This window comes from Cynocephalus volans, chromosome 4, assembly GCF_027409185.1.
Source record: "Cynocephalus volans isolate mCynVol1 chromosome 4, mCynVol1.pri, whole genome shotgun sequence".
In the NCBI taxonomy this organism is placed as follows: Eukaryota; Metazoa; Chordata; class Mammalia; order Dermoptera; family Cynocephalidae; genus Cynocephalus; species Cynocephalus volans.
Window position 1 is genome coordinate 142,934,676 of NC_084463.1, and position 13,492 is coordinate 142,948,167.

General features: G+C 40.4%; 1 protein-coding gene across 2 annotated transcripts in view; it reads left to right on the forward strand.

The window, feature by feature from the left end:
• EXT2 (exostosin glycosyltransferase 2) overlaps window positions 1-13,492 on the forward strand; it is a 151,101-nt gene that overhangs the window by 86,594 nt on the left and 51,015 nt on the right. For both annotated transcript variants that reach the window (XR_010023370.1, XM_063093088.1), the window contains exon 9: window positions 4,641-4,830. Coding sequence is in view for 1 of the 2 variants with exons in the window: in XM_063093088.1 (XP_062949158.1) it covers window positions 4,641-4,830 (190 nt within the window). In the remaining variant the exon portion in view is untranslated. The remainder of the gene's footprint in view (window positions 1-4,640; window positions 4,831-13,492) is intronic.

The window sequence follows — 13,492 nt, forward strand, 5'->3', positions numbered from 1 at the left end:
AAGTGTCTTTGTACATAATCTCATTTAATCATGGGGATAGGTACTATCATGATCCCCATTTTACAGAAGAGGAAGCGGATACTCACAGAAGTAACTTTACACATCACAAAACTGGTAAATGGCAAATGTATAAAGCTCTACACTTCTTTAGAACACTTAGCACAATAAGATTCTTGGTAAGTACTTGTAAAATGAATTAAGTGGGAAATCATTTTAAAACTCATCACTCATTTGAGCGTACATCAACTATTCTTATCTATACATAAAGAGAATAGAACGTGGCCTGGGTCATAAAGATTTAACTTATTAATTTTTTTTTTTTAACAAGTTTATATTGAGTAGCACAGGGCACTGTAGGAGTTATGGGCACTGGGTGTTATGGCTCCTGCTTTTCTGGAATTTTCTGGGTAGCCAAAACATAAAGAATAGTGAGAAAAAGAGTCACAGAGATAAAAACAGTGTATTTGAAGAACTATAGGTACAGAATTCAGATAATGCAAAAACTTAAAGCATGATAAGGTAAAGATAGAGATGAAGTCTTTCATTTAGATTTCTTATGCTGAGAGAGTCCTCAAGATGCTTAGGCTACCTCCCACCCAACTTCTGAGACACGTGGAAAGTAAAGCCCCGAACCTTTGTTACTCACATGGGATCATCCATTGGCTACCATTTGTTGAATGCTTGCACGTGGCACGTACTCTACCTATATTACCTCATTTATGTTAAGTAATGCAACCTAGAAAAGTAGTAATAGTATCATGATTTTATAGAGAAACTGAGCTGCAAGAGACATTATGTGCCTAGGTTCCACAGCTGGTAAGTGAAAGACCCTGAATTTGTGATTCCAAAACTGGCTCAAAACATGCCAACTCACTTTTGAAGTCTTTACGTCAACATCCCTGGTAGTGTGTCCCGCAGTGAAGAATCGAGCCTGTATGTGGTAAACATATGCTCAGTAGCTTACGTGTTGCCTCCTGTGTTCATGTCAATTTCTGTATCTCACCAGACAGTGTTGGCAAGATTCAGTTCTTGTTGTTCTCTTTTATATGCCCTGCCTCCCCGACGTGCTGCCTTCTCCTATTTTCAAGCACTATTTGGGATGTAAATGGGTGGTGTGGAAAAACTGCACAACAAGAAAAGTCACTGTCTGCTTCCCAGCCAACCATTCCTTTCTGTCCTCCCTCCATCCCTAGCCATCCACTTCCCAAATGGAGTTGGCATACGATGAGACCAGATCTGTTGTCTTGCCAGAGACTCTGGTTCCCTCTCCCTGGCAGCACCTCAAAATAGAACTGTGATGCCTTGGAGTAGGCTACCTCTGTTTAAATTCCAAAGCATTCATTTTCTGAAACCAAGCTTTTCATGCCTTAGGGAATTTTTGTCTTCGCTCTGTGTCATAAAGGCATTTAAGTGTGTTGGCATTCTCCCCGCTTCTCCCAACGAACAGACCTCATTTTGTTGGCGATTTAATAGTTTTTCCTTCTGTTAGTGGTGTATTTACCTTTCTAAATTTATGTGCTCACTTTGTGTCAGTGTTATATATATTTGGTGTGTTTTTATTTCATGTACTCTCTGAAATCATAGTGTTTGGGGTAGATTCTTGCTTATTGGCTCAGGTTTGATTAACAAGGGTCAAGAACTTTCAGTATTTTTGTCTTGGAGAAGAGCAAGAAGTAGTGAACTCTGGAGTTCCCCTCACTTCACTTTCCAAAGTCTATAAAATGGTGATGCTTGCCCCGGATTTGGTCAGTTTGTAGGAGAGTGTGGGGAAGGGCTGTGCACCATCACCAGCAGCTGTCTGAAGGCAGGCCGCCTGCGCTATATCCCAGTTCTGTCACAGGTCATATGGCCTTGAACATCATTTGCTCCTTCCAATCCTACAGTTTCATCATCTGTAGATGAGAACAATAACCAGATCTATCTTGGGGGTTGCTGAGAGTCTAAAATGAGATAATACATGTAAAGCACAGTGCCTAGCACTTAGTAAGTGCTCAGTAAAAACTGACTGTTTTAATATCACACATTAAATTATTTACACACTTCTTTAAACAAAATCTTTTTTGTTTTCTATTTAAAATGGTGTTTTTCAAGTGGGCATTAGTATTGTGTTGGGAAGAGTAGGTAAGTAGATTGAGGAGGGTGATGGCAGATAGACCATGAACTATTTCTTGGGGATTGTGACTTATGCATAGGGCTACTTACTGACTTCAGTTCCCATAAATGTCAAGAAGAGGTGAAGAATAGGCTTTGGGGTAGAAAACTCCAAAGGATTCCTAGAAATATAATTGGATGCTAGAGTACAAATACCAAAATCCAAGCACATTCCTAAGGCTCCAGCTTAATGTCAGTGCATGGTGTCATGGAAACAGAAGGTCATCATTGAGAAGATAACCTTTGCTATTATGTCTCTCAGCTGTGGAATCCAATTATGGCATGTTGTGTACATTTTGGCTTTAATATCCTGATTACATTAGAACTTCAGGAATCGCATTGAGTCTCCTCGAGTTCCCATCCCATGTGTATTCCATGTGTTTGTGTACATTTCCTATCCCACACTGTTACATCTGGCAAACAGCTGTGTCATATATGTAGTGATGGTTGTCCATCAGTGATATGGATGAGATTGATAAGGGGACCTTGGGAGTCCAGAGTATGAAAGACTTTAGGGAGGTGTAAGGCAGCCAGAATAAGAGATAGGACATTTCATATTCAGCCACCCTCTAGCAGAGAGGGAGTTTGGTCCTGGGCTTTTCACATGATACCATATGAATGTGAATGTAATTAATGCACTGATTGTACACTTAAAAATGGTTAAAATGGCAAATTTCATATTATATATATTTTACCATAGTTTTTAAAAATTAGCAATGTAATATACCAAAACCATCATATACTTTAAGTGGGTGATATGGTATATAAATTGTAGACCAGTAAAGCTTTTAAAAATGTAAGAACATGTTAATAATTTTTCTATTATCAGTATGAAAATATTTTTGCTTACATTGCTGAATTTAAATTTTTTGATATTTTCATGGTAGCAATGAAATTGAATTTCATTACTTTTGAAACTTTATTTTTTAAAAATTTAAACTTACAGAGAAATTTTAAGAATTGTACAGTGAATTATTTTGTTATTTTGCTTTGTTTTTTATTTTTCCCTTTTTTATTTTTTGAATTCACTGTGTTGGCTACTTATTGGTCCCTTGCAATCTGAAAATTTATGCCTCTCATGTCTTCTTTACTGAGAACTTGTTTAATTTCTTTGATACATTCATTTCTTCCATATTCTGTGTTTTCATTTTTAGAACCTCCTATTAAATGGGTGTTGGACCTCCTGGATTGTCTCATCTTTTCTGTCCTATCTTTCATTTCTGTCTTTTTGTTCACCAGTCTGGAATATTTTATCATCTTTATCTTTCAATCCTGCCTTTTGAAAAAAATTTTAAACTACTGTGTCTTTAAGGTCCAAGAGTTCTTTGTGTTCCTTGATAGATCTTTTTAAATAAAAATAGCAATTCATTCTTATTTCATGGATGAAAAATCTTATCTCCCTGAGGATATAATTTGTTGTTGATGTTGTTTTAATTTCCTTCTGCTTCTTCTATTGTCTCTTTTTCCTCTGAGTTCCTTTTTTCCTTTGTTCCTTTGGTTTCTGTCGTTCATGCTGAAGATGCTCTTGAAATGTCTGTGTTTCTAGAATCTGTTCATGATTAAGAGGCATGCACTAAAAAGCTGATCAGAGTTCTTTGTGTGAGGGCCAGCTTATGCCTGGAGGGCTCTATGTAAGATGGTGGGATGTCAAGCTGGCCACATGGCTGCCAACCCTTTGGGAACTGAAGCAGGGAGAAGGCAGCAGGGCTCAGCATTCAGAATGTAGATTTTTAACCTATCTTTTCCTCTCAACTGTGCCTGTGTTTCCATGTCTAGGGCTTCTGTTTCCTCTGAGAATAAACTTCCCTTCTTCAGCAGGGTGAGGGGAGCAAAGTGGGTTCCTGGCTGGCTGGGGTGAGGGAGGGTTTGTGAATCTAGGTCTCTACCTGCTCCTTGTCCTGAGGTATATCCAGTCCTCCTGTTTTTAGCCCTACCCCTCTTCTTCCTTCACACAGTTCTGGTGAGTTTAATCCTGAGCCTTTGGGGTTCCCCAGGTGGTGCTCATTGGCCTTTCTTGGCTCCTTTCTTGGTAGGCACGTGGGTCTCCACTCTCACATGCATGCGCTGTTACCCCTCTCTAGCCCTTTCACTCTTTCAGAAATATGTTAATACAGCTCATCAGCTGTCCTCTCTTCTCCCATCTCTTTGTCATTGTACATGTATAGTGTTTTATTCATCAACTGCCATTGTAGAGGGTTTGGGGAGGGAATAGAGATAAATGCATATTTTTAATCTGTCATGTTTAACTGGAAATCTCTTCTCAGCTGCATAAATTCTCTGCTTCTTTTTTTAGTGGTATCAGAGCCAAACTTAATTAAAGGGAATCCATGCAAATTTTGAGGAAGGGAAGACTTTGAACTCTTGCTTAGCTCTTGGATTGGCCATGGTAAAAGCCACCAAGCCTGCCATGTTTGGGTTTACTGATAGTGTTGGGCCAGACCCATTGTTAAAGCTCCTTCTCTGACCCACGTTAATTTGTCCTCTTGCAGAAGTGGGGCAGCGTGAGCAACCCACTCTTCCTCCCGCTGATCCCACCACAGTCTCAAGGGTTCACCGCCATTGTCCTCACCTATGACAGAGTGGAGAGCCTCTTCCGGGTCATCACTGAAGTGTCCAAAGTGCCCAGTCTGTCCAAGCTGCTAGTTGTCTGGAATAATCAGAATAAAAACCCTCCAGAAGGTAAGAAGAGTGAGGAAGTGGTGTGTTCAGGAGAGGCCTGGTTTGGGCTTTAGTGCAGCTCTTGGCTGGATTGATTTTGGATGGCCAAATTATTCACATCCTTTGTTTTAAATGAATTTTCCTGCTTTGTTAACCAACACTGCCATTTCTGAGTCAGCACGACCCCAATTTTCCGAATCATGTCATTCTTGTTCTAGGGTGGGCCATTTAACTCCAAGCCCTGGCATACTCTAACCACAAGTGTTTAGGGGCTTAGGAATCAACAGGATCAAAGGCTATCAGCTTGGGAAAACAGATCTCAGCTTCCCTCAGCCATCTCAGCTGATTTGTTTACATGAAAACTCAGTTTAAAAGGTATTAGTTTTCTCCTTCCTTATCTCTGCTCTAATACTGTGCTCTCCTCCAAAAAAATAAAGGATGGTGGGGGGAAGGAAAGGATGGTCTCACCTCTGGGAAAGTCAGCAGCGAAGCACACCCTGTCCAGACTTGGAGTCAGATCCTTCAAGTGAGCAACCGCTGAAGCTCCCATTGGTTCATCCTTAATCGCTTGTTCTTTGCCTTGGCCACTGCTGTAAGCTGCTGGCTGGAAGCTAGGGTTGAGGACTGTTTGATTAATTGGATTTGTTTTTAATTCAGGAGTCATAGAGTATGTTCCACCTGCATTTAGTTTCTCATTGAGTCTGTCTATTACTGATCCTAATCCCAGGGACTTCAAAGCTCCTGCCATTTATAGCCTATTAAAGCCAGGAAGTTTCTGATGGATTAGAGCAAGGAATGAGTTTGAAGTTTGTAATGTGCACCACTGTCACCGATAAGGTCTAGTTTATTGCTTGACAGTAGTATCTGCACTTTTTATGGCTAGTCCCTTTTAATTGAATATACCGAAGTTGGGCTAGTCAACGCTGGAAACTACCAGTAGGAGATCTATAGTCTAGGCTGGAAGAACACCATATTTCTGTCTCTAGTAGCCAAATCAGAATTTGCCTCTAGAAAATTCTTTAGCTCCTGAGACATTTAAATAATTCTACTTTGTGGGATTTTTGTTTTCTGAAAGAATGATATACTTCTTTTTAGATTTAAGGAGCCACAGTTAAAGTAAATAAAATAGATATTTAAATGAAGGTCCCATATTATGCCCTGAAGCATAAGCATAACTATTTTGGTTTTTTTTAATGCCAAGTTTTCTCTCGCTCTCAACACTATAACATGAGCAGTTTTCTGGATTTTTGTTTTGCTTGTTCAACTCCTAATAAAGGAGAAGGAAAGGAGTAGAAGAAGAAGGTGTGGCATCCTCTAGGAAGGGAAGAAGAGAATGACAGAAAGGAAGGAAAAGGTAGAGTTAAAAAGAGCTGTGTAGAGGGGCAGATTGGAGAGGGCCTCTGCCAATTGACTTGGATTTGTTGATACTGGTGGCCTTTCCCCAGAGTGAAGTGAATTGGGTGGTAGTGCATTGCTGATCAGTCCCTTCATTTGTAAAGGGTGAGCCATGTTTTAAGAAGGGAGGCTGTGACCCCTCGTTGGATCTGGAACAGCCTGTTGTGTCACGCTACCTTCACAGGCCTGCTTTTGCTCCTGCATACAAAGGCCACCGGTGTTCAGGGAGAGCCTCTCAGCCCCTCCTACAATCCTGCCTATAAAGGCAGAGTTGCAAACTCTGGTGCCAAATGCCAAAGAGGCTTCTCCTTACAAACCCTGATAAGCTACTTTGGGCATAAGGTGAACTTTTCATTGTGAATTTGAGCCAATTCTTTTGGGCGGATATCAGTACAAGCCATGAGAAAGGAGAAATCTTTTTCTTCCTTCTTGGTCTAAGCCTCTGCACTGGCGTGACTAAAGGCAGTAGCAGGAGCCCAGGTTTTGGAGCTGAATGTTCAGTTTTAATTTTTGGTAGACCCTACTAAAATGTAGTGGTTAATTTTATGACCAAGAGTTTTGTTTATTTTAAAAATATTTTGGCTCTAGGGAGGAAGGAGAGCCCTTAACTGATGAGGTCCTAATTTTGACACGTGTAGTGACTGGACCAGCTTTTCTCTAATGGTGGTTTTTAGGTCAGTGCCCTGGCTCTGATGATGTGGTTGTTTGGGGAGAACATGAACCATGTTTAATCTTCTGTGGGGTGTTTTTCAGTTGTTAAATGAGGCTGTCAGCTCTGGTCCTCATGCCAACAAATGCATCTGATTTTTCATGTACAGCATTAGTAACATATATATTTAAAAAAAAAAAAAAAAAAGCAAGTCTAAGGCTTTGAAATATTAGAGGTGAAAGTGATGTTTTTCCCTTTCTGTACATTTACTAAAATAAATATTGTGGTTAACATGTCTGCTGCTGGTAGGATTAGTGTAGGCACAAATCTACCCCCCTTCCACTTTTTTTTTTTTTTTTTAAATTCTACAATCCAACCAAATACTTTTTTCTTTTGGTTACATTTAAGTCTAAATTGCTGGGTTTGAAGTTTAAGTAAATACTTAGACTAGGCAATAGAAATTTCCAGTGAGCTTTCATCACATTGGTTTTGAGCTCTGTCAGAAAAAAAGGCAGGCTGCTGCCTTCCCCCTCCCCAGTTCTTCAGTTTTCAAACTTGATGTATATAGAGGTTATTTGCCTTGGCCCTTGGCCTCAGTCTGGAGGAAGCTCTTGCACTGTATGTTTCAGATAGATGTAACTCAGCTTTCTATTTTAACGGATTTTAGTTTTAAATTTGAACTGACATCAGGAGCCCCTCTTGCCCCCTCCCCCCATCTTCAGTTTGTGCCTTTCATGGCCCTTAGTAGGCAGGGTGGGGTTGGCTGAGCATGAGCATGTCAGGGTGGTCAATGCAGAAGAGGCAACAGGGGACTAGAAGGAGCAGTTCCCTGGCATGGGGACTAGCTGTGCACTGAGCAGCTCGGGCACTTCTGAAGCAGGCTCAAGGTTTGTATGGAGACAATCTGATCATTTATTTTGTGGATCTGTGGTTTTGTTTATGACAGTTATTGGCTGGATGGGCTTGGAGTCATCTTCAGTCAGCCTGAATATTTTGCAGTACCTTTGCCAAGTTGGAGAGAAATTCTCTTTGCTCACATCTCTCTTGGCATTCAACATGGAGAAAACTGTTAATCAATATACTTTTTAAAAAAATACCCTTGACACAATGAGTTCTTTTTCTCCTTGGAGCTAGATTAAAGCTCACACTGTGAAGCTCACCTGGTGCAACTGTTTGGTTGTTTTTCATAAATTCAGCAATGTGTTTGAAAAATCTTATTTTTCAGGTTGCGTTGTGTGAATGAAAGGTTTCAGGACGGCCAGTTAGCTTAGTTGATTGGAGTGTGGTGCTGATAATACCAAGGTCCAGGGTTTGATCCCTGTACTGGCCAGCTGCCAAAAAAAAAAAAAATGGTGACACTTCTATTTTTCCTGCTATGGATTAACAGGATGGGACACAAGATACAAGGGCATGCTGTTCCATTCAGAACTTAAAGGAATAAGGAAAAGAGACCCCATCTAGGCTAAGCAATAGCGTTAGGGCTTGAAGATTTCTAGCTATGACTCTGTTTGCTTCTGCATCCTAACGGGCCATCCCCATATCCTTCTGTCTAGACCTCTTCAGGTTATCAGTAGAGAAGTGAAGTTCATGGGATTTTACAAGAATCCGTTTGTGAATATGATAATGATACAATGTTATTATAACCATTTATTGTATACCTTTTATATCTTAAGAATAGGAATTGTGCTAAATGCTCTACACGTAGTATCTCTAGTCCTTATGACAGGCCTGCAAGGAAGCTGTTATTATCCCCATTTTACAAAAATAAGAAAAGTGAAACTCAGATTACAAGAGTAATTTGCCTAAATCACAAAGCTGCAAATGGCAGAGTTAGAAATAAACACAGGTCTCTCTGGATCCAAAGCTCATACCCTTTGGACTAAGCCCCACTGTGTCTATTTAGATTTCCATTTAGTTGTAGGAGAATCATTATGCTTTGGCAGTTCTCTGATTTGGCATTGTGCAGAAGAACTAGACCCTTGACAGGGACTCAAAGAGAGAAAAACACATCTATTATTTTGAAAATACTAATGAGAAGAAAAAACTTCTTTTCTTTCTTACGTAAATTCTTTACTACCTTATGCTCCCTTCTCCCGGTACTGCTCCGGTCCTAATTTTTTTAAGATAACCTTTCTAAAATCAGAATTCCATATCAGGATTGTCCACCTTGAGGGCAGGCTGTCATTATGATGCTTATTTTTTGATTGCTGCCCTCTCGTCCTTCCCCTCCACAGAAGGGAGCTGAAGCCTGAGAGAGTGCTACTTCCCCTTCATGGAGGAGGCCTAATTCATTTGAACTAGTGAAGACAAGAAACTGGGAATTCTGCTTAGAGTCCTGTCTTGTGCTAGCAATGGTACACAGACAGCCAGTCATTGAAATGGAGACTCCTTTTGCCAAAGCTGACTTTTGGCTACCCAGACCTAACTCAGGACAGGGAAAAGTAATTATATTTCTAAAAAAGCCATGATTTATTCTACATTTCTATCTGCACCCTCTGTCATCCTCCTTGGCCTTCATCACTTTCTGAAACTTCCCCCTCAAAGACTTTACAGGGACAAGTTAGTTATTTCTGGACATTGTCAAGAGTAATTCTTTGGATATACGTATATGAGGAACGTGGAAAGCTGTCTGTGGGTTGAATGTTGTGTACACACTCCCCAAGTGAAAGTCCAGATTCCATTCAGTGTAGATGCAGGTTCATACTTAACCAGAGCATCTAGCCCAATTTTTATACAGGGTGGAAAAAGAGGAGCTGTTTATTGCCTTATGGAATTAATATGGCAAAAGTTACATGTTCTTTTCTTTGGTTAGTGTGAGAAATGTTCTCATTTCTAGAGGATTAGTGGCAGGGATTCTTCTTATCTAAAAGGGGACAAGGAAGGCGTGAGCTGGGGGCATGTCACTGGATTGTCAGTGTGATGTACCAGATCTAAAATGTACCACTTTGCCACCACTTACCGAAGGTTCAGAAAATCCTCTGGTTCTGTAAATAGGCAGACTTTCAAGGGACAGCACATTTAACATTTGGTGAATGTCCACCATGTGCTGGGCACTGTGCTGCTAAAGCATTCACATTCATTTTCACAGTCAGTCGTGTGGGGATGATAGTGGTATTCCTTCTTCATAGTCGAAGAAGCAGGTTCAAAGTGATTGACTTGTTCAAGGTCACGTGGCTAGTACGTGGTAGACCTGCGATCTGAAACTGCTTCCAAAGACTGTTCTTTCTTTGGTATGTTGCTGCTTCATGGAATCTTAGGACCTTGGAGACATCTTGTTTAGTCTCTCACCTGATGTCAAGTAGAAATTTGACCTAAGTGAGTGCATTTCAAGTAAAAGGGCACATTGTGTTGCCGAAGGCATTTCATTTCATCTTAAAACAGTTTATACCGTCAGGAAGTTCTTACCTACTTTGAGTCTAAATCAATTTCCCTGTAACTTTCACCCAGCCGTTGGTCATGGTTCTAACTGTAGAGGCCATAGAGAACAATTGCCTTTTCATCTGATAACCTTTCTGATATCCCTAGCATATTAGTCAAGGTTCAGTTAGGAGACAGAAACCACACAGTAATTTTAATGGGAAAAATTTAATAAGAGGAACTTTTAACTAGTAACAGGATTTCTCTACTAAAGGGTAAAGAGGAATCGAAAGATTACAGGAAACAAAGTTGAGAGAGCCACTTCCCCAATTAGGTCTGAGATCCAGACCTTGTTGAAGAGAGGACAGGTGTAGCCCTCTGGATGATGAGATTTGCTGAGATGCCACAGGCCAACGCTGATGAGCAGGAAACCAACCATCCCCTTGGATACCCACAGAATCCAACAGGAAGCTGCTCACGGGACATTATTGAACTTGCTGAGAAACAGGCTAAGGCTTCAGTGGAGCTCACCTGGATCTCCCGTGTGGAGAATCTCGGCCAAGTTGCTGATAAGGGCATCCACAGAACTTGCTGGGAAGCTGCCTACAGGGATGCTATTAAATTCACCGGGAAGCTGGTTGGGATGCTGCAGAACCTACTGGGAAGCTGTCCCCAGGGGTGCCACTTAAACCTGCTGGAAGTAAGTTCCACTGCCTGCTGCCCACCAAATACTGCAGGAGCAAAGAGTAGAAAAGGCACACCAGAACCAGGAAGAAAAGCCCCCTTCCTCCTGCAGTGGCCCTTCAGTGCCCCCTACTGACAAAGCTTAACATTGTGCCAGCTGGCAAAGGAGAAATGTTCACACGGTCCAGTTCCAGTATCACAAATAAGGCCATGAATTTGAAGCTGAGAGGCAATGAGTTGATAACTGGTATACTTAGTTAGTTTCTTAAAGGATTCTATAGAAATCCTAGATTCAGATGCCTACGCTATCCTCATTACTCCTTCCATGCTATTTTCCAAGTTTTTTGGTACTTCTCTTATATTGTGGTACCCAAATCTGAACACAGAGTCTGGCACAGCCATTCTTAAAGTGTGAGCCAGGTACCCTGGGCATCCCTGAGATCCTCTCAGGGGGTCTGGGAGCTTGAAATTATTTTCGTAATAATACTAAGCCATTATTTCCGTTTCCCACTCTTATTCTCTCACAGTATGCAGTGGGGTTTTCCAGAGTCTGTGTGATATGAGATGTCATTACTCTAATGGCTAATGGAATGTGTGCTTGTGTGTTCTTGTGTTTTAAAATTTCCTCAGTCTTAATTCTACTACAGTAAATGTGAGTAAATGAGAGAGAAAGTGTGTGTGTGTGTGTGTGTGTGATACAAACAGAACCTCTTCGGGATTCTCAATAATTTTAAGAGCATAAAGGGATCCTGAGACCAAAAAGTTTGAGAATGACTGGTCTAGTAAGTAGGGCTATAACCTCCTTCATTTTAGATATTATAATTTACTCATGTTTTATAAGGATTTGGAAATATTAGATTTATGACAGGGATTTTATTTATCTTAAAAAGAGAGTAAGAAGCAAGGAAGAATAAGATGATGGCTGGAGAAAGTCATCAAACTTTCATGGATTTGTTCCAGATTGAGAAAAACATAGGATTCTCAGGCTGCAATGATACAGGTCCTATTTGGTCTTTGATGCTAAATGGATTTAGGTTCAAATATTAGCCTTATCATTTATTAGCTGTGTATCACTGGGCAAGTTACTTAACTTCTCTGAGCCATGTAAATACTACTTTGTAAATAGTTTCTACACCTTAGGGTTGTTAGGAGGATTGAATGATAATGTATCAATAGGGTATCTGGCGTATATTACTTACTTAATAAAGGCCCCCTTCTCTCTCTCTCTCTCTCTCTCTCTCTCTCTCTCTCTCTCTCTCTCTCTCTCTCTCTCTCTCTCCCCTCTCTCTCTCAGGTCTCCAATCTCTTAGTCATGTGTCCATGCATGTATTACAAAGATATTGATTATGTACCAGTATTGAAACTATAATTAACTGTTGTTATTGATTAAAAGGCAGCAGCCCACAGGATTATTTCTTTAGTATTCAGTTACCCCTTTCCCAAACATTCTTCTTTAGGAGTAGGCCACTTTTTCTTAAGCTCTGTGTCTATTTAACACTGAATATTTTCTTTACCTACCTCTCACTTGTCCAGGCCCCTTCCAAGACCCTGGGAGCACCCAACAATGTGTTATATGGTTATATTGTAAAATATGCAGAAGTAAGCTATTTTATCTACAGTCAGTTAAGACAGCATTTTTCCCTTCTGACTGTGATCTGTCATACTTCTTCAATATGATGACTTTGGATGGACCACAGGCATTTTGGGACTTTAAAACCCATAAAACCTAGATTTTACCACAATTACATGATGGACTTTTTCAAAGCAGTAAGATACCTAGCTTTCCTATTCTTATTTGACAAATGCTGTGTGAAGAACAAGCTGCCCTCTGTAAAGAACCCTGAGAGCTATGGATGTGAATACTGTATCAAAAAGTATGAATTTCATGCTATGCTAAATGTAACATTTAAAATAAAGGACCTGTGGTTGAATCACCTCAATCACTTCAAAGCAGAATGGGAAAAAATGTAAGGCACGTCATGGGTTGATGTTTAAGTATACTAGAAAATCCCACATAATTGGACCTAGAAATTTGATATATACTCTGTAAATTGGTCATGATGAAAAACCAAACCTAGTGAGTCGGCGGGTGGGGAGGGGATAAAACACTAAGAAAGCTACACTCACTCAGTGAAACATACTTTTGAGATAGGCAGATTTTAGCAGCACAGATAGCTGTTCGTGATAGCATTATGAAGGTGGGCACACTGGGGTGGACATCTCAGCACAGCACTGTATTTCCTAGCACAGCTGCAGACAAGTTTTGAGCTGGGGTGCACCTACCAGAAATTGTTTTGCAGAGCACTTACCAGAGTGAGTAGAGTTCTGATGTTAATGCCATGGTCCCGAGAATGAGGCCATCCAGGCTGTATTTTTCTTCCTGTCCTTGTGACCTTGGTCAAGTCATTTTGCTTCTCTGCCTCTTCATTGTGAGTTGAAACCAATTTATTTCTAGTTAAGATAGTATTGAGAACTAGTAGTGTTGTAGGATTTAGAGAGGATAGAAATATATATATGTGTGTATATGAGTGCATATATGTATATACATTTTCATTATAATAAAAATGCATCTGTCAGAATCTCCACTTGCATAGTTAT